Here is a 26,623-nt window from a genome sequence, read left to right as displayed (position 1 = left end):
CCCGCAGGGGCTGCAGACCCAGGCGACCTTGGCTTCCCGCCCGCGTTGGGACCCCGCTGCCATGGGGACGGCCTGGTCCTCAGGGGCCCTTTGGCTGCAGCCTGATCTTTGGTTGCGCCCCAACGTGGGAGGCCACCAGTCCTCAGGGGACATGTCATTTCATCCCTTTTGGTCCTTTGGCTTTGCTCCTGGGGTGTTGGTGACGGAACCCAGGGCCTCGCACGTGCTAGTCACCCCCTGGGAGACCCAGCAGCGGCACCCCTGGTCTTGGGGGGCTCTGGGGTCAAAGAGCAGCGCTCCTTCCGCCTGGCTGCCTGGGGGGCCCGCCCGGTGCCCTCGCGGAGCCCGCGGAGACAGTACCTGTACCGGTCGGTGGAGAGGCTGCTTCCGGTCTCCAGCGAGCTCCTGGGTGCAAAAGGGAGACAGGGTTACGCACGGGGCGGGGGTCCTGCCACTCAGGCCCCCGGGGGAGCAGGGGAGCTCAGGAGTGTCCCCACGCCCGCCACCTCCGCCCAGCGAGCGCCTCCAAGAATCCATGTGCTTTCCTCGCTCCAATGGGTCTCCGGCCACCGAGGGCCCGGCCAAGGTCAAGTCCAGCTGGGGAGGCTGGGGCTGGGGCTCCGGGAGAGGACGCCCCAGGGCACGGCCAGGGAGCTCCCAGGACTGGGGCAGACTTTATTTAATGCCATTTCATTTTAATTCATCATTATTATTGCTATTATTATTATTTGCAGGGCTGCGGATGGAACCCAGGGCCTCCCACAAGCACCTGACCATGGAGCTCCGTCCCCACCCTTGGCTGGGACTTCAGCTGGGGTACATCTGACCAGAGACCCCCGCGCTCCTTCCCCACAGGCTGTGCCAAGAACCCTTAAAGGCCCACAGGCCTCGGCCCCACCAGCCTCCCTGCCAGGGAGCCCAGGAGCCTGGTCCCCTGCCCAGAGACTCCGTGTCCAGCTCTGGATCTGGGCCCAGAGCCTGGGTCCAGTTTCGTTTCTTTGATGGAGTTTTGGCTGGGGTGACGGGGAGTGGCGGGGAAGGCGGTCACTCGGGACCAAATTCTGGCTTCACCCCGGAATAGACCAGAGCTGGAGCCGATCCCTTCACCTGACAGAACCTCAGTTTCCTCGTCTGTAAAAGGGAACAGCAGCAGTGGACCCTCCAGGGGGTGACTCATGCATCCAGGAGGGCTCAGGAAATGGGAATCTGTAAGCTGCAGAACCAACCTGGGCGCCCTGCAGCACACGACGGGATCAAGAAGCGGTGGTACAAATCCACAGTGGAATATTACTCAGCCATCAAGAAGAATGAAATGGCGGCATTTGCTGGTGAACGGATGGAGCTGGAGGCTGTCATGCTAAGCGAGATAAGCCAATCCCAAAATACCAAAGGCCGAATGTTGTCCCTGATATGCGGATGCCGACCCACAATGAGGGGGAGGAGAACAGAAGTTCAGTGGATGAGACAAAGGGGACGAAGGGCCAGGGAGGGGGATGGGCACGGGAAAGACAGTGGAATGGAGGGGACAGAACTTTCCTGTTCACATATGGACACACGACCAGGGAAACTGCATGTCCTGTCCCACCACAAGGATGGGGAGTCCCACTCCGTGTGTGACGTCTCAGAGTGCACCCTGCTGTCACGGAGAGCTAAGAGGACACATTACACACACAAAGAGGACGCAGGAACCCACTTCACTCTGCCTGGTCGCATGCCCGTGTCCTGCATCTTTGAGGCCCGGGTGACTTCCCGTGGCTGAGCCCTGTCCCTGCCCCTCTGGGGACACCTGGAGGACAGCAGACGCGTCCCGGAGACATGCCCTTAGTCCACACCCAAGGCCACCCTGGCTTCGGTATGGACGGCCTCCTCTCGGCTCCAGCGTCCCCTGCGCCCCTTCTCCCTGAGGTCCCCTCACCCCCGTGGATCCAGGCCTGGTCACTGGGGGCTGGAGATGGAGCCCACGCGGCGCCGTTGGAGCTCCTGTCCTGCACTGGGGCTCGGGCGGGATCCCCTCCCCGACCCTCTCTCCCCGGGCGGCAGATGAGAGTCCCTCGTGCCACCCTGGCTCCAGGTGCCGTCCCCAAGGAGACTCCAGCCCAGGGCCACCTCCTCCAGTCCCGGCTGGGGACACAGAGGACAGCCCCTCCCCGGGCCAGGGGCTCAGTGGCTCTCAGTGAGGAGCTATCAGTCCCCGGCTGGAGGGCTCCGCGTTGGCAAGTCCATGCAGGACAACATCGAGGTGTCCCCCCTGAGACGCCACAGCACGGGTCACCCAGCCACCCCGCCACCTGCAGCTCCCGACCTGCACTGGTCATATCACCCCAAGACACGGACATGCTGGCCCGTAGCCGAAGCCACCCGGGTGGTAGGAGCTTCTTCCAAATCCTTCGCGTCTGACCCTGACCCTGGCCTGAACCTTAGGAGACCCCTGGAGTCCCACCCCCTTCACAGATGCTGAAGGCGAGGCTCCTGGGGCCGTGGGTAAAGCCCCATCCCATCCCCCATCTCCACACCCAGAGCAAACTCCTACTCACCCTGCAAAACCCTGCGCAGACGTCAACTCCTACGTGCCGCCTCCGCTGACAGCCTACTTCACCCGGCTACCCGAGGACCCTCCTTCCTTCCTGCGTCCTTCTCCTCTGTCTTCTGTCCCCCACTCCCCTCATAACACCAAACATGGTTTGAGCAGTTCCTAAACAGCAGGAAGTACAGGGACCCTCCCCCGGTCCCCAGCAGGGTACAGGGACACTCCACCATGCTGGACGGCCAGTTCCACCCAGAAAGAACCTCGCTGAGGTCCGTGAGTGACGATGGGGATCTGTGGTCACGATGCCCCTCCTGTCCACTGTGCCCTCACAGTGACACGGCCTCACTGGCCTGCAGCGTGGACACAGCGTGACCCCCCATGGCGGGTGCTGGGCCTGCCGAGGCACCTCGCTTCTCCCCACCTGCGTCCCCGCCCCGCCCTGGGGACTCCTTGGTGGCCTCAGCCACTCACGGTTGGTTGCCCCATGTCTAGTGACCCTCCAGAGAGCCCAGCTAGGGTGGGCCGCACGGAGACCCTCCTTGGGCCGATCCCTGGGTGCCAGTGGCCTGCCACCTCGGCCACCACAGGGTCACCGCCCACTCTGTGCCCTCCTGCCTCACGGGCTCAGCTGGGCTCCGTATGGCCAGGGACGGGCACAGGCCAGGCTGCAAAGGCCCCTCGCAAGCATATCTGCGTGTGGAACCCACCGCTGGGCTCAAACCCCAGTTCTAGACCCCCAAAGTCTTTGTCCTGGGCAGAGACGACCCTCCCTAAGCCCCACGGGGTTGCTGGGAAGAAATGAGATCTTATCCACCAGGAAAAGGTGCTTTCTAAACCAACAGGTGCCAAGGACACATGTCCCAGACACACGGCTGTCACTAGCCCATGGACCAGAGATTATATGGAGACGCGAGAGCTAAAAGACCTGACTTCTACAACTGAGAGGAACGGGGTTCAAATCCCAGCTGGGCCACATATTGGCAGTGTGACCTCGGGGAAGTTAATAAGCCTCTCTGTGCCTCAGTTAGGTTTCCTCATCTGTAGTGTTTCAGGAAGATTCAACAGGGTAATACTTTTTTTATTTTCTTTCCTTTCGTTCCAGGGATTGAACCCAGGCGTGCTAATCCCTGAGCCACATCCCCAGTTCTTTTTATGTTTTATTTAGAGACAGGGTCTTGCTGAGTTGCTCAGGACTTCGCTGAGTTGCTGAGGCTGGCCTCCAACTGGCGATCCTCCTGCCTCAGCCTCCTGAGTCACTGAGATGACAGGTGGGTGCCACCGTGCGCAGCTCTGGAGATTCATCTAAATTGTGCCAATCGGTAGTTGATTCCTGTCGGATACTGAGTAGAACCGCCTGGCACAGATGTGACCCAGTCCATTAAAGCATATACCCACTGAAGGGAATGACAGATTGGGTGGCGAATGTCCCCAGAGGCCAGTGTGCTAAGGCTTTGTTCCTGGAGTGCTGCTCTGTGGGACCCAGGTCTGTCCCCCTTTCTCTCATGACTTCTTAGCCATGAGATGCTTGATTCTCTCTCACCATGCGTTCCCGCCATAACCTGCTGCCTCAACTCAGGCCCAAAGCAATGCGGCCAACCAATCATGGACAGAAACCTCCAAAACTGCAAGCCAAAATAAACCTCTCTCCTTTTCTTTTAAAATATTTTTTTTTAGTTATAGATGGACACAATACCTTTATTTTGTTATTTCTACGTGAGGATTAAATGCAGTGCCTCACACATGCTAAGCGAGCGCTCTACCACTGAGCCACAAATCCCAGCCCAAACCTTTCTTCTTTATAAGCTGATTATCTCAGGTATTTTGTTACAGTAACAGAAAGGTGACTACCTTAAAGGGCATCTGGACATTGTCTGGTTTCAAAGTCATAATGAACAGAACCACTGTGAACGTTTGGTTTGTTTCTTTGTGTCAACACAGATCTACATTTCTCTGAGCACCCAAGGGCGCAACCGCTGGGTCCTACGGTTTAAGAAGAATTATCAGACTTTTCTACAGGTTCTGCCCCACGTATACTCCCAATAGCAAAGGGTGAGAGGTCCAGTTTGCCCACATGGAATTCCTGGGTATTCCATGTTTGGTCCTTTGGATAGAAGTGTAAAAAGTAGCCATATGTCACTGAGCTTGATTGACTGATCGCAAGGCTGGAGATGGAGCGGAGGGTCCCAATCACGCTAAGTGAGCATCCATCACTGAGCTGCGCCCCCCGTCAGAGGGTAGGGACTTGCCTGGCGTGACCGGCGTTCCCTTAACTTTGAATACTACTGACCACCTTCTCCTGCGTCCCTTGGCCACCCTGGTATCTTCATGGGAGAAGCGTCTGGTCCCCAGATGGTCTGACAGGAAATCAGCGGAGCCCCAGGGCCTTCCGATCTTGGGAAGTTCTGCCGGGTTTACCACGAACACGCGCCCTGCCCTGAGACCCCTCCAGGACACTCTGTGACGGAGGGGACAGGCGGGGTCCAGGCTGCCCTGGGAGCCCGGGGGCAGGACGTGAGCTCGCAGTCCCTGCCGGCCGCTGAGCGGGCTGACCCTGTGGTTTGCAAGGGGCCCTGGGGGCGTGGGCACCCCGGGAGGGAGCGTGAGGCTGTTTCTGGAACTTTCCTTGGTTTCCTCCCTGGCCGGGCTCCCCTCCCTCTTGTTAAACAGTGACCTCATACGGTCACAGCGTCAGCTGGAGAAATAACCATGGAACCAGCAAGAAAAACAGAGCACCCGCCCTTCCAGCTCCCTGGGGTCACCTGAGGGACTTTGTGACCATCGTAGGATGGCTTCGAGGGTGGCCTGTGCCTGGGGACACACACACGTCTCCAGGGCCGCTTCCCACCGGCTGTTCCTGCGGCCTGGCTGGGCCCAGGTCCTGCTGGGCGTCGGGTGTGGCTGGGGCTCTGCGTCCACCCCCGGGAGCGGCTCCTCAGCGGGGCCTGTGTGTGGCCAGCTGTTCCTTTAGGCCCAGTTCCTGGAACCGCGGGGACGCCGGGGAGGTGTCTTTAAGGCCCTGGGCACACGGATGGCAAGGTGCCCCTACCCAGGGCCGACTGAGTGCTGGCGATTCTCAAGGTTCCAGAAGTTTCTGTGGGTGCCCCCCCGACCCTGCGCCAGCAGGACGAGCTGCCGTCGGCCCCGCCCAGGGCTTCTGAGGCTCCAGGACCTGAGCCAGGTCCCATTCGTCACGTGAGTGACCTGCCTGAGCCTCCGTTCCCCCGTCTGCAGAGGGAGGCACTCAGCCTCCCTCAGAGGCCGGAGGCACGCTGGGGGCCACACGCCCCGGGTCCCCCTGAGCGAGGCCACAGGGGGCTGTGGCTCTCCTGTCCGGCTCTGGCCACAGACAGCTGGGCCTGCGGCCTAGACGGGGGTGGGGGCCACCGTGGGCACAGGGAGCCCAAGTCTCTGCTGCGGGGCGGGGCGGCGGGCGGAGGGCAGCTTTGAGAGGCCTCCCTGGACAGAGGTGTGCGGGGAGCCCGGGCTGAGACCTGCGTCCAGCTCCTTCTAGGCCTTTCTAGGCCTTTCTAGTCCTCTGTTTCCCATGAGCACCAGGGGAGGTTTGTCTAGGTGTAGGGGGTGGGGTGTCTGGGGCCACCATGGGGCAAGACGACATGCCCCCAACCCACCGACCACCAGCCGCCAGCCCGCAGAACCCAGTGCACCCCGAGCCCCTTTTTTTGTTTGGTCCCAGGGATCAAATCCAGGGGTGCCTAACCACTGAGCCACATCCCCAGCCCTTTTAAAATTTTTTCTTTAGACACAGGGTCTCACTAAGTTGCTCAGGGCCTCGCTAAGTGGCTGAGGCTGGCCTCCAACTGGCGATCCTCCTGCCTCAGCCTCCCGAGCCGCTGGGATGACGGACGTGCGCCGCTGCACCCTGCTTCCACATCACGCCCTCCGAGAGCGGGGTACTCCAGCACCCCACCCCTTTATCCACAGGCTAGTGACCCAAGAACGGCAGACTGTACCGAATCTAACATATACTGTTTTTCTTACATGCTTCCTGTTCATTAGGTAATATTTAATTTTTACAGTAGTCACATTAAGAGATTAACCACAATAACTACCAACCAGTGGAACAATTATAATAATAAACTAACAGAAGGCCTTTAAAACTTATGAAGTGTTGTTTATTTCTGGAGTGTTTCCATTTAATTTTTTTCTTTGTTTTGGGGGGGGGTACCCGGAATTGAACTCAGGGTGCTTAACCACTGAGCCACATCCCCAGGCTATTTTATGATTTATTTTAAGACACGGTCTGACTTAAGTTGTTTAGGGCCTCACTAAGTTGCGGAGGCTGGCCTCGAACTTGTGATCCTCCTGCCTCGGCCTCCTGAGTCATTAGGCGTCTGCTATCGTACCCTACTGTCCATTTAACAGTTCTGAACCCTAGAGGATCATGGGTAAGTGAAACCACAGCAAGTGAAAACCATGGGTGACAGGGGATGACTAGAAATGCAGTTCATGCTCGCGACCCCTGTGACATGAGGTCAGCTCGTCTCTGCTTTACACACGTGGGAACTGAGGCACAGAGAACTGTCTGCATGTGTGCTCAGAGCTCAGGGTGATGTGGCATGGCCCAGAAAGACACAGCCACCACCCGTGTGGGGCACAGAGTGTGGTTTAAAAATCATATAAACACATCCAGGTGCGGTGGCACATGCCTGGCTATCCCAGCAGCTTGGGAGGCTGAGGCAGGAGGATCGCAAGGTGGAGGCCAGCCTCAGCAATTTAGCGAGGTCCTGAGCAACTCAGCGAGACCCTGTCTGTAAGTAAAATATAGAAAGGGCTGGGGAGGTGGCTCAGGGGTTAGCACCCCTGGGTTCCATCCCTGGGACCAAAAATAAGTTAAAAAATAAACACACAAGCAACATAAGGTGTCGTCATCTGGCTCAGAAACTGAAACCCCCCTCAGTGACTGGTCAGGAGGCCCGAGGAAGCTCGGCGGCCAGGGAGGGGCTCCCGGGGGAAGGAGCAGGGCACAGTGGCGGGTGGGCATTGGAGGTGAGGTCCCGGGGCAGGTGCACTGTGGACACCGGCGGGGGCGCGGAGGCCAGGCACGCGCTGTGGGAACAAGGCCTGGCTTAGACAGAGAGGCCAGCCAGGCAACAGAACCTTCCGGAAGGCACCACCAGGCCTCTGACCTCTTCTGCCACTCGGTTTCTCCGTGACGCCCCCGGGGTCCACCAGCGCGGTGTCCAGGCTCCGGGTGTGACTGACCTCCCCCAGGCTTGCAGTGGCCTTGGAGCCTGGCGCAGCTGTGCCTCAGGGCCGGGGTCCCAGCCCGGGAGCGACCCTGTCCTCCTTTCTCCAGGCCCAATCCTCTCGCGAGCAGAGAGGCGCGGGCAGGGGGCAGGGCAGGGCCTGTCGTCCCCGGGGTCCAGCTTCCCAGACCCCCACGCCCTGTCCTGCAAGAACGCCAGGCACCAGCAGTACAGAGCCGAGGGAGCGTCCAGCACACTCCCAGGGGTCCCCCCGGCCTTCCTGGAGGGTCCTTCCCAGGTTTTCAGGACGGTGCGACCTCACCCCACCCAGCGGCCTGCGAGGGGAGCTTGGGTTCCTCGTATCACTTGTACAGAAGAAGAGCCTGAGGTTCTCAGTGGCCCCTCTCTCCCCAAAGACTTTCCGCCGGCCCTGCCCAGCTGCAGACCTGTGGGGCTCTGCCCCTGTCCTCTGCTGTGGGTCCCCACTGGCTGCAGGCAGCCCAGGCCGCTGACCTCCAACCACAAGAACATTGTGCACCCACCCAACCTCAGGGCGGAGGCTTCTGGCGGATGATTCCCTGAGACCAGCATTCCTTCCGCTGGGGCGTCCCTTGGGGTGTGTGGACAACACCCCACTCACCCCGCGCCCACTGTGAGCCGCAGGGCATCTGCAGCCTGTGAGTGCAGAGCGCGGGGAGCCAGGCCAGCCCGGGCGGGGAGGGAGCTGGTGGGGAGCTTGCGGGGGACCCAGAGGCAGGACCCTGCCGAAGCCCAACCCCGGGTCCAGAGGGCTGGGGCAGGATCTGGAGAGGAGCCGAGCCGCCAGGAAGCCCGCGGGGGCGAGCACGCCAGCTACAGGATGGCCGGGCAGCAGGCCCGGTCCCCGGGCTCGGGATTGGGACAGAGCCTTCTCCGGCAGATGGCAGTGGCCCGGGGTGATCTCGGCCCACGGGGAAGGCTGGTGGCTGCTGGCAGCAGCAAGAATCCTGCCTCGGCCAGGGGCAGAAGGGACAGTGTCCCCCCAGGGCATGAGCGAAGGAGGCGGTCCCAGCCTCTGACACAGACTCTTCCTGGAGTTGCTTCACCCTTTGGTGGCAATGGGGACAGGCCCTGAACCTGACTTCCACACTAGGGATGGACCCCAGGGGCGCTTAACCACTGAGCCACCTCCCCAGCCCTTTTCTGTATTTTACTTCGAGACAGGGTCTCGCTGAGCTGCTCAGGGCCTCGCTAAGTGGCTGAGGCTGGCCTCCACCTTGCGATCCTCCTTCCTCGGCCTCCCGAGCTGCTGGGATGACAGGCGTGGGCCACCGTGCCCGGCTTGGGTCTCTCCCTGGATGCCTTCCCAGAAGAGGGCTCTGTGAGCTGGGACGTGCTGGGGGACGGAAGCGCGGGTGATGTTAATTCCATCTCAGGATCTCGGGCCATCAGCAGCCTTCCGTGAAAAACTGCTCTTGCGTAAGGATTTGGGAACGACCTATTTTACAGTTGGGCACGTGGGGACAGCAATGGCAGCTGGCAGGCTGGCCTCTCCTCACACTGTTCCTCTCCAGGAAGGCTCAAGGCAGCCAGAGAGGGTTTCCCCTCCCTGAGGTGCTAGGAGAGAGGACCTGAGGTCAAGCTGCAATAAATCAAGAGTTTTCTTCTCTTTTTTCTTTTGTTTTTTGGCACCAGGGATTGAACCCAGGGGTGCTTAACCCCTGAGCCACCTCCCCAGCCCTTTTTAGATTTTATTCAGAGACAGGGTCTCGCTGAGTTGCTCAGGACCTTGTTGAGTGGCTGAGGCTGGCCTCAACTTGCGATCCTCCTGCCTCAGCCTCCCAAGCCGCTGGGATGATGTGCCAGCGCCCACGGCAAATGAAGAGTTTTCTTGGGTAACACGTAACTCTTAGGCAGTTTTTTTTTTTTTTTCTAAAGATAACATCACTGGAAAAAGAGGAAAGATGAGATCGCAAGAAAAAAAGGTTCCTGTTTGTAACCCCAGCTGACAGAGCAAGAGGAAGCCGTGCCCGCTTCGGAAGGGGGAGGGAGCACTGGACCCGAGCATGGCATTACAGAGTTGGCACATGCAGCCCCAGGCCCTCCCTGTCGCCAGGTTCCCAGGGACTCAGACGCTGAGTTGGTGCTGGGTCAGCCACCTGGTGGGGGCGCTGGGGTCCTCTTGCTGCTGCCCGCGCCCTGGCTTGGGGCCCAGCTCCCCTGCAGCCTGGGCAGAACCCCATGTACATCTGAACCTCCCTCCTCAGTGCCCAGTGCAGCCGCTCAAGGAGAGCGGGCCTCATCTGCCCTATGCCAGGGGTGATTGAGTGACATGGCTGAACATTCGCCACTTGGCGTTCTGCTGGCTTTGGAGCTAGTCGCTCTCAGGGCTGCCTGTGGGGTTCAAGATGCTGAGGGAGCCGGACGCGGTGGGGCACACCTGTCATCCCAGCAGCTCGGGAGGCTGAGGCAGGAGGATCGCAAGTTGGAGGCCAGCCTCAGCCACTTAGTGAGGCCCTGAGCAACTCAGCGAGACCCTGTCTCTAAATAAAATAGAAAAATGGCTGGGGACGTGGCTCAGGGGTTGAGTGCCCCTGGGTTCAATTCCCAATAGCCCCCCAATTTTTTTAAAGGAGCTCAAGGGTCAGGAGTCTCCAGATGAGAACCTCTACAAGGGGACAGAGCAAGCAGGACAGTCACAGAGTGCTGGAGGCCCTGGACCCAGCCACGCTGCAGTCAGACCTTGCGCTTTTGTTCACTGACAGCCTCCACACAAATCCCCTGCGACTTGTTTCTGTCCTTTGCCATCCCAAGGCTCCTGGCTGACGCATTCCCTCAGCCCCAGCCTAGCTTCTTATTCCTTCCGGCCGCTTCCATTTCTTACGTCCCCACACGCCCTAAAACCTCCCCCCTGTGCTGGAAGAATCCGGGGGGAAGGGAGAAGAAGAATATGCAGAGATTACAGAAGGACCTCCCGGAGTCCTTATCACCGCCCACAAATCAGAACTGTCAGCCTCATTTTACAGAAAAGGAAACAGGTTCAGAGAGGGTGAGTAGTCTGCCCGGAGTCACACAGCCATGGAGCAAGAAACAAGGGTTTTCAGCGGAGAAGCTCCTTGGGGACATGGGAAGAGACCTCGATGACCCCCCACATTTGGATCCCCCGTCAGATCTTGGGGAGCTCCTCTGCGGCCCCGCCCCTCCCCCTCAGGCCCCGCCCCGTCTCCCCCACCGTCTCCGCCGGGTTCCTCCGTCCAGAGCCCCGTCGCCACGGCGGAGATGGCGAGAAGCCCTTGCTTCCCTGCAACCTTCCCTTCCAGTTGACTGGTTTCCATTTTTTGCCTTCAAAATGGCATTTGCAGGAATGCTCAGCTTGTCCCTGTGGCAGCTGCTGCCTGCGGAGGCACCGAGCACGTGGCTGCCTTGCCGCTGACAGACGTGGCTGCGCGGCGGGGCGGGAGCGGGGCGGGAGCGGGGCTCCCTGGCTGGGGCCTGGCTCTGGGGGTCCCCGCGGACAAGGAGAAGGCCCTTGCTCTGGGATCGGCTGATGTCTGTGGCCTGAGGGGCTCAAACTCAGAGCCTCCGGGGCTGCTCAGACCTCAGCCAGTCCCCAAAGCACTTCTGTGACTTTTCTTTCTGTTTATTTATTTTTTGGGGGTCCCAGGGACTGAACCCAGGGGTGCTTCACCACTGAGCCACCTCCCCAGCCCTTTTTCTATTTTATTTAGAGACAGAGTTGCTTAAGGCCTCCCTAAGTGGCTGAGGCTGGCCTCCAACTTTCGATCCTCCTGCCTCAGCCTCCTGAGCTGCTGGGATGAGAGGCATGGGCCGATGCTCTGTCCTAGTGTGGCCTTTCTGAGCGGGGAAAGCTGGTCCCAGTGGCCCTGGTGGGGCCTGACCTAGGGGAGAAAGTGTCCAGTAGTCACACCTGTCAGGGGGCTTGGCAGAGGTGGGTGACCGTGATCCACCTTGGCACTGCCTGTCCCCTGGCCCGCAGGTGCCGGGACTCAGCCCGCAGCCCTGGAGCCGCGGTCGGGGTGGGGCGGCTCTGTCTGGTCCTTGGTGCCAGCCCAGCCCCGCAGGACGCATTTTAAATGCACTCTGGGACGTTTTAGCTTCCTCTGTCGTGGTGAAATGTAATCCCCGGAGGGCCTGTTCCGCCGTCCCTCCAGCACGGTAGAAAACCCCAGGATGGGGACGCAGGACCGTCCACCTTCCATTCCCATGTGATTTGTCACAACCATGTGACGAGGACAGGACTGAACCCCACGGAGGCCCGCTGTCAGCGGACCGTGCAATCGGGGAGCAAGTGCTTCCAGGTCCCCGCTGACCCCTGCCCACCAGCGTCTCGGGGCACAAAGAAGCAGCACCTTTCAACTGTCCCCAGTGCAGAGGAAGGCGGGTGAGGCTCGGTCATGGCCGTGCCTGCCATGCACAGGGTGGGCAGCTGAGCCGGACGGGCCTGGCCGGCCAGCAGAGGCCTGCCCAAGGCTTCCAGAACATTCCACAGCCCTGGCTTCTGCAGAAGCCATAAAGGAGTGTGTTCTCAGGGAGCGCAGGAGGAGAGGAGAGAGGAACACAGACAAGTGAGCGGTGTTGCTGCCAGGATACGGGCATGGCGGTGTCTCTCAGCCTTAGCTTTCCCCAGAGAGGTGGGATCAAGAAGCGTTGTCCTGGCCTGGCGCGGCCATGGGGAGGCCGAGGCAGGAGGATTGCAAGGTGGAGGCCAGCCTCAGCAACTCAGCGAGGCCCTGAGCAACTCAGCGAGGTCCTGTCTCTAAATAAAATATAAAAAGGGCTGGGGATGTGGCTCAGTGGTGAAGAGCCCCTGGGTTCAGTCCCTGGGACCAAAAAAAAAAAAAAAAAAGAGCCGTCCCTTGTTATCCCAGATCCGAGGAAGCTCCTTGCGTAAAATAACGCGGCTGCACGTGACCTACAAACGTCCTCCTATGACTGCACATCACCTCTCGGTGACTCGCCACCCGACCAGATGCCAACAGGCAGTTGTTACCCTGTCCTGGTTGGGGGGAAATAACAAGGAAAAGCTGGGACGTTTTCAGAGCGGACGCCACGTCACCAGCACGGGGACCAGCCTGCAGCTGAGTGACAGAGAGACGCTGAGTACCCGGAATCGACCAGGGCCGCCGCAGGGCGCGCACGCGAGTCACCATCGATGCGGGTGTAAGGAGACCACTTGGCCAGTTTTGCTTTCTGGAACTTTCTGGAGCGCGCCCCCCCCTTCCTTCCCCAGACCTTCCGACCATCGCTGGTTGAACGCGTTGATGAGGAATCGGGGCCCAGACCTGGCCGACTCCACAGTCCGCTGCCACAAAGACCCGTCTCGGGACACCCTCTTTGTCAATCCCGCAAACTTGGCACCAAAGCCCCCTCCCTCCTAATGAAGTCCGCCCGCCGTGCGCTCTTGCCACCCACACCTGACAGCAACGTCAACAGAAGGCCTGCGTGTGACAGCGCAGACGGAAGAGGAGGAGAACTTCACAATGGAACGAGGCTGGCCTCCGACTTGCGATCCTCCTGCCTCAGCCTCCCACGTATCTGGAAGTGCAAGTGTGCAAGTGAGCGGTGGGCAGGCCTCTCCCACCAGGCCCAGAGAGAACATCGGCTGCCCGCCCGGTCTCCAGACAGCGACCGCGAACCCTGGGCTTTGCTGGCGACTCTGGTCCCCTGAGGGACACTGTCCTTGGTGACACGCTCTGAATGGTGACAGTTCTTGGCAGAGTTCCGAACACTTCAAAGGCTGATCTTCCCTCGACTGCAAAAGCAGTTACATTCCTGGAAAACGCGATGTATATTCAAGTCACACGAAATACGTTCCGTGGTTTATTTTTATTTCTCTTGTAGTACCAGGGATTGGACCCAGGGGTGCTTCGCCACTGAGCCACATCCCAGCCCTTTCTATATTTTATTTAGAGACAGGATCTCGCTGAGTCACTTAGGGCCTTGCTAAGTGGCTGAGGCTGGCCTCCAACTTGCGATCCTCCTGCCTCAGCCTCCCAAGTATCTGGAATGATAGATGTGCACTCTGAGTGTCCCTAAGTGGAGACTTTAAGTGTCTCAAAGGCAGAACCACAAAGTCCCCCTGCTCTCGGAAAACCACACCGTTTTCTTTCTACAATAAGGCACATGAAATTTCGCACAGATTTTCTGGAAGGACCCAGAGAAACCGGACACGGCTGTGGCCTCTGGCTGGGGGACAGGGATGGGGGGACACATCTGCACTGTGCACAGACTTTCTTGGTACTTTATAGATGCATCCTCTCAGTTTTATGGTGAACACAAAGACGGCAAGAATAGATACTTTCTTTATTAGCTCGACTGCATCATCAACTCCCGTCTCTGTTTAAGAAAGGATAAGTCAAAACCACAGGGAGATACCTCTTCATGCCATTAGATGACTTATTTTTTTTAAAAAGAAAAAAAAAAAAACAGAAAATAAGCTTTGACAAGGATATGGAAAAATCTGGAACTCTGGAAAGACAAAACAGCTCGGCTCCTGCAGAAGACAGGAGGGGTTTTTATTTTTTTATTTTCTATTTCTTTTTTTGGGTACGAGGATTGAACCCAGGGTTGCTTAACCATGGAGTCACATCACCAGCCCTTTCTTTTTAAGTTTTGAAACAGGGTCTCACTAATTTGCTTAGGGCCTGGCTAAGTTGTTGAGGCTGGCCTCCAACTGGTGGTCCTCCTGCCTCAGCCTCCTCAGTTGCTGGAATGACAGGCGGGCATCACTGTGCCAGGTCTTTAAAAAAATTTACGAGCCCGCCATCCGGCCACCCCGCCTCTGAGGACACACGCAGGGTCTGAAAGCAGGCCCTTGGACGCGCCCGTGCACCACAGCATCGCGCAAAATGGCCAGCGGGGAGCCCACCCAGGCACGGACGGGGGAACCGGTGGATGGGCAAAACGCGCGCTCTCCTCACAGAGGCAGGCAGCTCTGACGCGTGCATCTGAGAGACAGGCCTTGGGGACATGAGGCCACGCTAACTGAGCCATCACAAAAGCACGGACGCTGTGGCGTTCCACGCACCCGAGGCGACTCGCAGAGACGGGGAAGGATGGAGCTGACGGGGGCTGGGGAAGGGGGATGGGGCTGGTGTGGAACGGGGACAGAGCTGCTGTTTAGGGCGACGGAGAAGCTCTGCAGATGGAAGTGACGACAGCGACGATGTACTTAACGTCACTGAGCTGCACGCTCGAAAATGGTCCAGGCGGCAGGCGCTGTGCGTCTCATATCCCAACTTCACTTAATTAAAAAAATTTGGGGCCCCAGTGACATTCCCCCAGTGAACTCAGTGGCTTCACCCCTGAGCCACACCCCCAGCCCTTTTTATTCTTTATTTGGAGACAGGGTCTTGCTAAGCTGCTGAGGCTGGCCTCCACCTTGAGATCCTCCTGCCTCAGCCTCCCGAGCTGTCAGCTGGCATAATAGCCTGTGGCCCTCTGTCCGGCTGTATCCCAACTTTTAAAAAGTTGTTGGTGCTTTCCTAGGCCAAGTCCCACAAGGATGCAGGAAACAAAAGCAGGGCCTTGTGGGTAGCCGGTGACAACAGAGGGGCCTGTACTATGGCAACAGGGAGGGTCCGGGATGGAGGTGCTTGGAGAGGGGACCAATTTGTCTTGGAGAGGCAATAGGACTGAAGCTGGGTGTGGTGGCACGTTCCCAGCGGCTGGGGAGGCTGAGGCAGGAGGATCGCAAGGTGGAGGCCAGCCTCAGTCACTTAGTGAGGCCCTGAGCAACTCAGGGAGACCCTGTCTCTCAATAAAATATAAAAAGGGCTGGGATGTGGCTCAGGGGTTAAGTGGCCCTGGGTTCAACCCTTGGCACCAAAAAGGAAAATAGCAAAGAGGCCTGAGGTGGCCCCTGAGGTCTGAGGAGCTGGGAGGCAGCCTCCGCCTGGCGAGGACCAGCGTGACGGCGTGAGCTCCCCAGCGGCATCAGGGTCAGGGGTCAGGGGCTGCAGGGCTCTCTCAGGTGCCTTCTTGGACGGCCGCTCCAAGTGGACAGGGCTGGCCAGGCGCATGCGTGGTGAGCGCTTCACCAGGTCTGGTGGGGGAGCGAGGTGCGCGTGGACTGCGGGGAGCTGAGCGGAATGGGCGGGCCAGGCTCCCGGAGACCTGCTGCTCTGGCTGAGCCGGAACATCCGAAGTGGCCTCAAGGGTGCCCAACTCGTCCCTCCTCAGCCTCTAGTGTGTCCAGGATAACACAGAGCGGGGAGCCTTCCTGCCGCTCTGGTTCTGATAAGGTCATGAGTCCAGAGAGGGCAAGAGGCCTGCCCAGGGTTGCACAGCATGTCGGGGGCGGAGCTGGGGCTCAATGTCCTTACCCTGCTCTGTGAGGCCCCAGGAAGGCCAGCAGCTCAGAGGCCGAGGGGCAGGGCCGTCACCCCTTGTGCCCAGGAAGGAACTAGAAGGGGACACAGAGTCTCCCGGGGGAGCGTGAGGGAGAGAGGAAACAGGCCGGGTGCGGGAGGCTGGGAAGGGGCACGCGGAGGCCACCCCTTCAGCAGGCCCCGAGCCGGCCAGGGGGTGGCTTAGTCAGCACCAGGGACAAAGCCTCCCAAGCCCGCTGACAGTGACAAAACGGGTCCGACCAAGCATCCCAGCAGCCAGGGCGGAGCAGGCCGGGGGCCTCAGCGGGTACCAGCCAGCACAGGGAGGCACCGAGGGAGGCCAGAGGACGCGGGTGGGAGGCGCTTCCCGGGCCAGGGCTTGGCCTGCTCACGGGTCCACAGAAAGCCCTAGAAGGTGGAGTGTCCGCCCTGAAGAGGAGAAAGCAGGGCCCTGCCCTGCCGAGGGTCCCGGAGAAGCTGCTAATGGCTCGGGACATCCTGCCCCAGGGCTCGGGCTTCCTCAGGGGCTGAATGAGAACCTGCACGCCGCACCTGTCCTCACGGGCCCTCGGCGGGTGTGAGCCCAGCCTCCTGTCGGGCCTCCGCCAGGTGAGTCTGATCCCTCCCGAAAGTTCACCCCAGCACCGGCCTCTAAGTCTGGCATTGTGACAGATCCCCTGCCAGCCTCAGAGAGATGGTGGTCAGCACACTTGCGTCCTAGTCTCACCCAGGGCTCAGGCCGCTGGATTTTCAGGGCCCAGGTTTATACGGACCCTCACGGCTGCGAGGCCCCAGTGACATTCCCCCAGCCTCTCTGACCCTCAGTCTCTTCTTCATATCTTTAGCCTCTAGCATTGAAAAAAAACAAGGCCTTTACCCAGGGCCTCTGAGCTGCCTCCAGCCTCTTGACTTCTCTGCCTCCCCTGCCCTGCTACCGCCAGCCTGCTCCTCCTGGCCCCACCCAAGTCCCTTCTGTCGCTTAGCTGTGCCCAGCATGCCCCTCCACATGGCCTCTGCACTGGCCCTTACCTGTGCCCAGAGTAGACTTGTCCTTTCTGGTTCCTCCTACTCACTGGGAGCTCAGGTCAAAGGTCACCTCCCTCCCTCCCAGTCCAGGCTACTCTGGATCCATTCCCACTGGACCTCCTGCCTGTCGGGCACGTAGTAGCTGCTCAACGAACCCGTGCTGAATGCAGAGAGGCGGGCCGGCCGGTGGGCCTCGGCTACGCATGGCAACCTCTCTGGGTCGCCACTGAGGGCCTGCCTTTTCTGGGGCCGAGACTGACAGAGACGCGCCGGCAGGCTCAGGAGCAGAGTCGGGCGCTGCGCGGGTCCTGCCTAACGGCCACTCCGACAGCTGGTGTGCGGGGTGCGGGGAGGGACTGCTGGCCGCCGCAGCTGACGTGGCCTGACAGTGGCTCCTGGGCCTCGGCCTCTGCCCGCCCGTCCTGCGCTGTGGCCTGGGAGGGGCCTGGCAGGCCTCAGGGCTGCCTCCCACCCGCTGAGGCCGTCTCTCCGTAGTCCAGGGTGCAGCTCAGCCCCCACCCTGCTCTGCGTCCTCCTCCCATCCCTGCCCTTGGCACCGTGTCCCCGTGGTGGCTGCTCACCTCTGTCCCCCTCGGAAGGCAGAAGCGGCTTCGTGCCCAGCTGCGTCCCCTGCACTGCAGGACCCGGAACTCAAGCATCCCACACGAGTTTCCTGAGCATCTACTATGTGCTCGGCCCGGAGCGTGGAGCCTCTGCCCTGAACAGCTGACCTTCCAGTGGACACGCAGACCGACCCGCACACAAACAGGAGGCGCCACAGCAGGGCGGTGGGGACGTGGCACGGGAGGGGTGACGGACTGCCGGGGTGGTGGCCCAGCCCGAGCCCAGGAGGAGGAGAGGGCGTGGGGACAGCGCCAGGCAGTGAACGCAGGGAGGGATGTGGCGGGCGTGGTGGGGACACGGGAGCAGCCCTGCGTCCGACCTGCCCAGCCCCTGGTGACCCCCGCGCTAGCCCATGTCCCCTGTGGGAGCCCGGGACGCGCCGTGCCCAGGAAGCCCGAGCTCCGCCTTCGCTGCCATTGGTGGCGACGAAGAGGCTGCGGTAGTTACGGGTGGACGCGGGGCGGACCTTCAAGACCCGGTGATCGAGCTGCCCGCCGGTCTTGACCTTGGTTGCTGGCGAGCGGGACCCAGAACGGATTCCTGGGGACACGCCTCTCCTTCCTCCCCAAGCTGAGGGACCCTGGGCATGGCACGCGGGGACACGGTGGCCAGTCTGTCAGGGCTGGCGCGGGGCGCGTGGCGGAGCACCGCAGGGCCAGGCGTTCAGCAGGAAGTCCCGATGCCCGTCAAGCTCCTCCGCCAGCCTCAGTCCCCCCTGTGAAACGGGCCAACGACGCCCCTGTGCACAGCAGGTGGGGCCACCAAGCGGGGCCCCGGGGCGCCAGGAAGCGCCGAAGCCCAACGGGGCAGCTCGGACGGGCTGCAGACCAGGGCCCGGCGGCCACGGAGGTCAGGCACCCAGGGGCACCCGGCCCACGTCGGGCCCCCCCGGAAAACCCCAGGGTCAAGGACGTCCCAAGGGCAGGGCTGGAGGAGCCCGTGTGCTGGCCTGCGGAACCCGGGTGGGCCATCGGGGGCGCGGCAAGGTCTCCTCCCGGCCTGTGTGAGGACAGGGCCAGGCTGCAGTCCAGCCAAACGTCAGGGGACAACACGGGGGGGGGGTGGCAAAAGCAGCCTCGATGTCGTGGTCCCCAGACTGCGGGAGACGGAGGGCCGGAGGGGAGGCCCGAGGCTCAGCCGGCAGGGAGGGGAGCCGGGGCCCTGAGTCCCCCGCAGGCCGGCGGGCCATCCAGGTGGCCTCCATCCATCAGCCCCCACGCCAGCGGCCAGCACAGACGGAGGCCAGCCTCAGGGAGGACTCCCGGAAGTGGCCACGGGCTGGCCTCGGCGGTGCCACCACCGAGAGCGGCTGCATCTGAGGGTCACCAGCCGCAGCCGGGGACAGCAGATCCTGGGGGTCCAGCCCCTGCCCCATCACGCCCCGGCGACTCTGGGAGCTGGGACCCAGGACCGATCGTCATGATCATCATCACGGTTATTATCGAGTCTGGGGGAGACCCCCCCCCGGGAGCCCGCCCCCGGTCCAGGGGAGACCTGCCGAGCCTGCGTCCCCACCTTGAAACGGGAGCGCTGTCCAGCCGTGGCGGCCAGCCGCCCGTGACCCAGCACGGAGGCCAGGGGCTCCCCAGGGACACGTCACCTTTCGCCCCATGACAGCCCCTGGAAAGGTTGGGCGCGTCTCTGTCACCAGGCTCCTGGGCCCAGGCCAAGGTGTGGCAGGCAGAAGCCAGCTGCCGCAGGACCTCGTCCTGGGACGGGGACGGGGACGGAAGTTCCCAGCCGGGAGAGGTTTTGACTGTGTGCTTCCAAAAGCGCAGCCGGGGCCTCCCACCCCAGTGACAGCCGCGGGCTCTCCTGCTCAGGAACCAGGAGGACGGGAGCCAGCCAGGCACGGGGCCCTGCCGCGGCCCAGGGGGCGCTGTGGCTTCCCGAGGGGCTCCCAGCCCCTTCCCTGGCCTGGGGGTCGGAGAGTGGAGGGGACTCGGGTGTCTGCACACACGGCCCCGGTCTCCCGTCCCCCGTGCGGGGGGCTGAGCCCAACCCAGGAGGGGCCTGCCCTGCGCTCTACCCGGCAAGGGCCGAGGTCCCTCGGGAGCCCCTAATGGGCCTCCCGCCACTGGGCAAGGGGCCCAGGGCAGCTGGAGACCTCCTTCCGGTGACTTCAGGTCTCAGAGGAGGACACGCAATGCCACAGCGCAGAGCCCAGAGGGCTGCGAAGGAAGCTGGCATCTGAACCCCGCTGCCCCGGGCAGCCCTGGCTGAAGCGAGCACGGGCTGCGTTTCCATAAATACCCAGCCCGTGATGTCACCACCCTGGGCAGGTCTGAACAGCTTCTGCTGCCAGCCCACACCACACCTGGACGCCGCAGCTGGACATGGGTGCCACCCTGCTGGGGGGCTGGGCTGGACCTTCCTCTGTGCCTGGGGGACACAGCCCCCTGCCACGGTCCCAGCCTGCCAGCTGGCCTTCCTGGGGTCATAGCTGAGGTGGCAGGCTTCCTGGGTGCCCAAGGTTTTTCCCAAACAGGTGGGTTGTGGGGGATGCCCAAGGCCACAGGGGTGGCCTTGGGTCTGGGGACTCTGTGAATGGACTGGGAAGGGGACAGGGGGTCCCGGAGCCAGACGCATTTCAGTCGGAGCCAGACCTGCTGAGTAATTGCCTTTTGCTCGCGGTCACCAACAAACACCTCTGCGGCAGGGGACAGAGCGCCTGCAGGGGCCGCCCGCGCCCTCCCCCGCGCAGCCCCTCGCTCCCCAGGGACGGAGCTGCGGCCCCGCTGGCCCTGGGCTGCGGCCATCGACCTGTCACCCATACTCACAAATAGCGTCTTCGGCAGGCCATGCTGGCGAGTGCGCGGGCCCTGCTCGCTCTCCGCCTTCCTGGCTGGGGAGGCTCGACGGGGTGCAGAGCGGGAGCCGCGCGGGCGGCAGCGGCGAGCTCCCCAGGGGTCCTCGGGCGCAGGGCTCACACGGCGGTGCCCGGCAGCCTGCGAAGACGTCGAGTCACCATGGTGGCCGGGCTGGGCGGGGGCGGCTGGCCGGCTGCTACCTGGGCCCTGCTGCCGAGGCGGGATCGCCCCTCCCGCAGGCGCGGGCGGCGGGGCGCGGGGAGGAGCGGGCAGGACGCGCGGGGGTGCTGCGCCCGCCGCGCTCTGGCAGCATCCGGAGGAGGCGCGGGCGCGCAGCAGCTCCCGCATCCCGCTCCCGCGGAGCCCCGAGTGCGGCCGCGCTGGACCAATCGCCGAGGCGCTCGTCGCCATAGCAACCGCAGCATCAGGCGCGGCCGGCCTGCGGCGCTCTCGCTGCACAATCCCGCGTCCGGCCGGCCGAGCGCCCCGCGCCGCGCAGCCGGGAGCGCGCAGAGGCCCCTTCGCGGCCCGCGCAGGAAACCTGGAAATCTGTTGCTGGAAGGCACGCGGGCGACCGGGACCAGGCTTTCCAGGGCTGGTTCTCCACCTCTGGCACCGAAAGGCAGGCGACGCCAAGCGCACTGAGCTCGTGCCCTGGAGTCAGGCCTGTTCCAAGACTGGCTCTGCCCCTGAGGGCCATCAGAGCTTGGCAAGCCACTGGTCTGTCGCCTGGGAGTCTTGACGGTGCTACTGTTTAAAAATGGGATCCTAAGAGCGACGTCGCCGGGTCGGGGAGGGCTTCCCGTATCTGCCTAACAGATGGCACAAAAGTTATCCCACGTGCTGGGCAGGACCTAAAGGGATTTGGGGTCAAACCGGATGAGTTTTTGGATTTCGCTGTGGCGTCTATTCCTCCCGCCTGTGATCCTCAGCGCCTCCCATGCGCCAGGGATGCCTTTGGATGACCAAAACGACCATGAACGGGGCAGGCAAAGAATTCCCCTTCGTTGCGTCTACATTCTCAGGGGGAGATGGGAAATAATCATGTCATCAAGTATATAAGTTTGCATAACAGGATCGAGATACAAATAAGCAGAAGAGATGGAGAAGGAAGGGAGAGAGAAAGGCATGGCGGAGAGAGGTCATGCATTAGATAGGGGTGGTCAGGCTCAGATAGGCTGAGAACCCCCGAAATGAAAGATGGAGAGGAGGGGCGTTTCAGGCAGAGGGAAGAGCTTATGTCAAGGCCCTGGGGCAGAAATGAGCTTGTGTCAAGGTCCTGGGGCAGAAATGAACTGGGTGGATATAGGCCCCAAGGTGTAGGGGCAAGAAATTCCCATCCGTCCTCCCCTTCCAGAATCATCTTTTCTCACCCGTTGACCTCGCTCTTTCTACCGGATTATCTGACCAGTCTGTCTGTTTCTGCAAATCAGGAATCTCAAACCTAGCTCAGAGGTATAGATGATGATAATTTGCTATGCGTTATAATCCTCTTGAGGTCCCTTCCACTTAGCCGGAAGTCCACCAATGGCCCCAAGTCCCACAGTGCTGCGGGGTGGTAAGATCAGAGCAGTTTGGCTCCAGAGTCCTGCCTCTTAACCAACTGCAAACTTGCCTCAGGCAGAGGAATATGCGAGAAAGAACAAAAGAGATGCTGGATGCTCAGAGGCCAGTTCTTCTCTCTTCTTCCCACTCTCCCTAGACATTTGGGTCTCCTGAATGTCAGGAGAAGGTCAGGAGAAGGGTCAGGAGAAGGAGTGACACTACGTCTTTGAGTTCTTTTACAGTGGAAGAAATGGACATCAGAGAGGGTGAGCAATGTGCCTGAAGTTGCACAGCCAAGAGGGAGCCGCGGTAGGGCTATGACCTCATTCCTCCGGTTCTGGGCTAGCCCGGTGGCCCAGGTGATCACTCAGAAGGGCCCTGGGCTTCCTGATTTGCAGGTGCGTCTAGGAGTGGCCACCTTCCTGCGGCATGGCCGCGTCCCCAAGAACAATGCTGTCACATGCATGATTCATGTTTCCGTGGGCTTGACACGTGTCTCCTCCTCCCACCTCACGAGATCTGAATAACAACGCCGCCATCAGGAGGGCGGGTGTGTCGGCTTCAGGCTGAACCGCAGCGAGGTCCCAGCGGCTTGGAGGGGGGGTCCTATGCTCATTCCCATTTTACAGAGGCGGAGACTGAGGCCGAGGAGGGAGGACAGTCTGCACCAGCCTCCCTTTGCTGGGCTTCCCCTCTTGCTCCTGGGGGCCGTGACATCCGTCTGCCCGGCCACTGCTTCTCGGGCACCCTCCCTGATGAACCCGGGCGGGCGCTGCGTGTTCTGGCTTCTGACTCTCGGGGTGTGCACGAGGAGGCTCCCCAGAACCGCAGGCTCAGATTCCCGCTGGCTCTCCGCCTGGGGACCCATGGTTGATGGATCCATCGGGAAGTGACAGGGTCAGCAGAAGCTGGATGGAGGGACTCCTCCAGGGGGCCTCTCGCCGGCCACTCCCCAGGCCCTTGCCATCAGCATCTGAGGGTCAGGTGGTCCGCCAGCCGCCGGATGGGAGGCCTGAGGTCCTGAGAGGGCCCAAGGCCGCGGTCGGGAGGTGACTCTCTCGGTTGCCTGGCGTTGCCGGGGGCTGCTGCCCCTCTGGGCGGGCTCTGGGCCTGGATGACCACCGGCCAGCTCCGCAGCACCTTGACCCCAGGGGAGCAGGGAACTCCCGGCTCCGCCACCCTACCAGCTGGCTTTCCCATGGTAAAACCCCAGAGCCGTCATCTTTGAGTCTGTTTGGATCTCAGAGTCACAAATCCTTCAAGTCCTGGCACTTCGTGTCCTTACTGCTGAAGCCTGACGGCAGAGAAACAAAATCTGAGCCGCACAAATAACGAGAGCCCCAGCTGGGCGCCGGGGCACTCGCCTGTCATCCCTGCGGCTCCGGAGGCTGAGGCAGGAGGATCGCAAGGTGGAGGCCAGCCTCAGCCACTTAGCGAGGCCCTGAGCCACTCAGCGAGACCCTGTCTCTAAATAAAATGGAAAAAGGACTGGGGACGTGGCTCAGGGGTTAGCACCCCTGGGTTCAATCCCCGGTACCCCCAAAATAAAACGATTGACATGAACACCTATGCTCCCCCAGACCACCCTGCCCTCCCCGTCTGTGGGGGTGGCTGCCGCCATCCGTCTGAAGCGCGTCCTCTCAGCCTACGGAAAATGGGAAGTGGCCCCTGGACCCTGCACCCTTTACATTCGCCAAGAGGCCCGAGACCCCACCACCCGTCAGGAGAAAGGTGTGTGAGGAACATTCTGGAAGCCTGGGAAGCCGGGGGCGGGCTACCTCTGCGGTGCCTCCCACCACCCGTCCCTGGTCCTACCCCGCAGCGAACTCGCGGGTTTGCTCCATCTAGAACCTTCCCTGGGCCACCCAGGAACTTCACAGGGGCAGGAGCACATGGCGGGTCCCCTTCTGCCCGGGTCCCGGCCTGCGTTTGCTCTGGAAGGCTGAGTGGGGGATCTGGCCACAGACCCGCAGGTCAGGGACCCTTCTCGTCTCAGGCGTGGCTTGGGTCCTGGACGGGGCGAGGGCCCTGCTCCTCTGCCTCCTCCGTCCCCTCCGTGCAGGAAGCCCAGGGTGGGGACGCTCTCTGCAAACCCCGGGGGCCTCTGCAGGGGCGCAGGGGGAGAAGGTCAGGCTCCTGCCCCGTCCAGAGCCTGGGAGGGGCTCCTGGGGGAGCAGAGCAGGAGGGAACCTGAAGGGGAGGAGGTGCCGCTGCCCCAGCCCTTGGACAGCCAGGAAGCTGCAGTGCAGGGCGGCCATGAGGCTGGAGCAGAGCCGATGGGTCCGAGGGCTCCTTCCCTCACCACGGGTGCCCTCTCCCTTCCCCAGCTCCACCCAAACCCTGCAGCCTCAGCAGCCTTACAGCCTGGTAGTTGAAACCATCAGGCACCCAGGCCCAGTGGTGCGCGCTTGTGATCCCAGCGGCTGGGGAGGCTGAGGCAGGAGGATCGAAAGTTGGAGGCCAGCCTCAGCCACTCAGTGAGGCCCTGAGCGACTCAGCAAGACTCTGTCTCTAAATAAAATCTAAAAAGGGCTGAGGAGGTGGCTCAGGGGTTAAGTGCCCCTGGGTTCAACCCTTGGCACCAAAAAAACAAACAAAAAAACAAAACAAAAAAAACCCAGACCTCAGCCTCCTCGGGTACCAACGGTGGGACTTCAGGCAGGTGACACCCTTAGCTCCATCATCTGTCACAGGGCGCCCACCTCCATCTCTAGGTGGCATCAAGTGAGGGCACACACATCCAGCAGTCAGGCCAGGCCTGGTCCAGCCGTGTCCTCTGAAGCGTTAGCAATTGGTCGCCGTTCCTGTTTTGGGCCAGGCTGGGCCGCTGGGAAGTTCCCAGCCTTGAACTTGACGGGGCCCTGGAGTTAAGGTTCCCGCCCGCCCTCTGCAGCTGTGAGGCTGGAACCAGAGCAGGGGGCTGTGCCCAAGTCCCACCGGGCTCCTCCTGTCATCTGTCCGGAATTAACATCTGTTCTTTTTTTATTTTTTTCCCAATTTAAAGGGATTTTCTCCCCAACACCAAAAACCAAACCAAAACAAAAAACAGAATTGGTGTCGCCCAAAACTTGCCCACGTAAAACAACAAAAAAATACCCTGGAGAAACCTGTGAGTCAGCCTAAGCTGAGTCATGCTACAGTAACAAGAAACCCCTCCGAAGTAAATCAATGGAGCAACTTTCAATGGGAAACAAATTTCCTGTCACAATTGTAAACCGCGCACTTGAAGTGGGTGGTCCCTTCCCGCCACCAGTGAGCAACCGGATAAACGTGGTCATGAAAGGAAAATGGCACTGCTGTGTGCCCGGCTGCCCTTGTTCCTCAGGGTGGCTGCCCACCCTCAGTCCTGGAGGCTCCAATGGAGCCAGGAACAGGCACAGGACCGCAGCTGGGCACACAGCAGTGCCATTGATTAAGGGGCACTTAATCCCTGAGCCACCTCCCCAGCCCTTTTTAGATTTTATTTAGAGACAGGGTCTCGCTGAGTGGCTGAGGCTGGCCTCCAACTTTCGATCCTCCTGCCTCAGCCTCCCTAGCCGCTGGGATCACAATCGTGCAAGGACCGAACTTGAACTTGAACTTGAATGTTCAGATGAGCTGGCACTTTCTGTGGGACCCCCATGAGGAGACAGCCTGCTTGGGAAGGCAATGGATAAATGGAGAAGCCAGACTAAGAGGAAGAGAGAGATGGGTCTCTGTGTCATCAGCAGAGCCCCTGGAGCCAGCCATGCCTGAAGCCTACCAGTTTTATCAGCTGCTATTCCCGTTTCTCATTCAAGGCAGTTGGAAGTGGGTTTTCCATTAGCTACAGCCTAGAGCTCTAATACCTTCTCATGGTCATGAGAGAAGCTGTCCCCACTTATCCACGGGGCTATGGCCCAAGACTGCCAGTGGACACCTCCAACCAAGGGTAGGACTGAACCCTATGTCTAGGTCGGGGGTTGGGGCTCAGGGCTAGAGCGCATGCCTGGCCCGTGTGAGGCCCTGGGTTTGAGTCTCAGCACTGCCTATTAAATAAAATAAAGGTCCACCGACAACTAAACGCACATTTTTTAAAAAATAAAAAACTGAGCCAAAAACTGAGTAATGTGTCTTCCTAAACACGCATCCCTGTGATAAAATTTGATGTGTGAGTCAGGCACGGACACTAGCAGTAGCTAAAAGGAAAGTAGCGGACGCACAGCTGGGCGCAAGGAGAGGATTCCACTGTGCTCCTCGCAGGGCTCGATGTGGAAGGTGGACCTCGCTTCTAGAACTTTCCATCTGACAATTTTGGACCCCCGTGCCCGTGGGGGAGGGCATGCTGCAGATCCTCAGGGCCACCGTGGGAGGACAGTGACCGTGTGCGGCGTGCGGCTACTGGGGTCCAAGGCAGGAGGTCGGCTTCCCGGAGGTGTTGGCCCAGGCCAAGCGTCCAGGAGGGACGTGGCTGTCCCCAGCGCTCCTGTGTTCCCGTGGCATGTCCAGGGGTCCCTGCCCACGTCGGCCAGCGGGTGGATCCACTTGATGGACTCCCAGGCGGTGACTGAGGCAGATGGGGCGCGACCTGGGGGG

General features: G+C 60.9%; 1 protein-coding gene across 9 annotated transcripts in view; it reads right to left on the bottom strand.

The window, feature by feature from the left end:
• The window catches only part of Iqsec1 (IQ motif and Sec7 domain ArfGEF 1), a 297,078-nt gene that overhangs the window by 119,106 nt on the left and 151,349 nt on the right, over positions 1–26,623 (bottom strand). For 7 of the 9 annotated variants that reach the window (XM_047534518.1, XM_047534512.1, XM_047534520.1 and 4 more), the window contains exon 3: positions 361–405. The exons of 1 other annotated variant lie outside the window; for it this stretch is intronic. In XM_047534518.1, the coding sequence (XP_047390474.1) occupies positions 361–405 (45 nt within the window). Of the gene's footprint in view, positions 1–360; positions 406–20,494; positions 20,780–26,623 lie in introns of those variants that run through there. One more of the 9 variants, XM_047534519.1, reaches the window with a different exon arrangement.

This window comes from Sciurus carolinensis, chromosome 19 (assembly GCF_902686445.1).
Source record: "Sciurus carolinensis chromosome 19, mSciCar1.2, whole genome shotgun sequence".
Taxonomy (NCBI): domain Eukaryota; kingdom Metazoa; phylum Chordata; class Mammalia; order Rodentia; family Sciuridae; genus Sciurus; species Sciurus carolinensis.
This window is presented reverse-complemented; position numbering and strand designations above follow the sequence as displayed.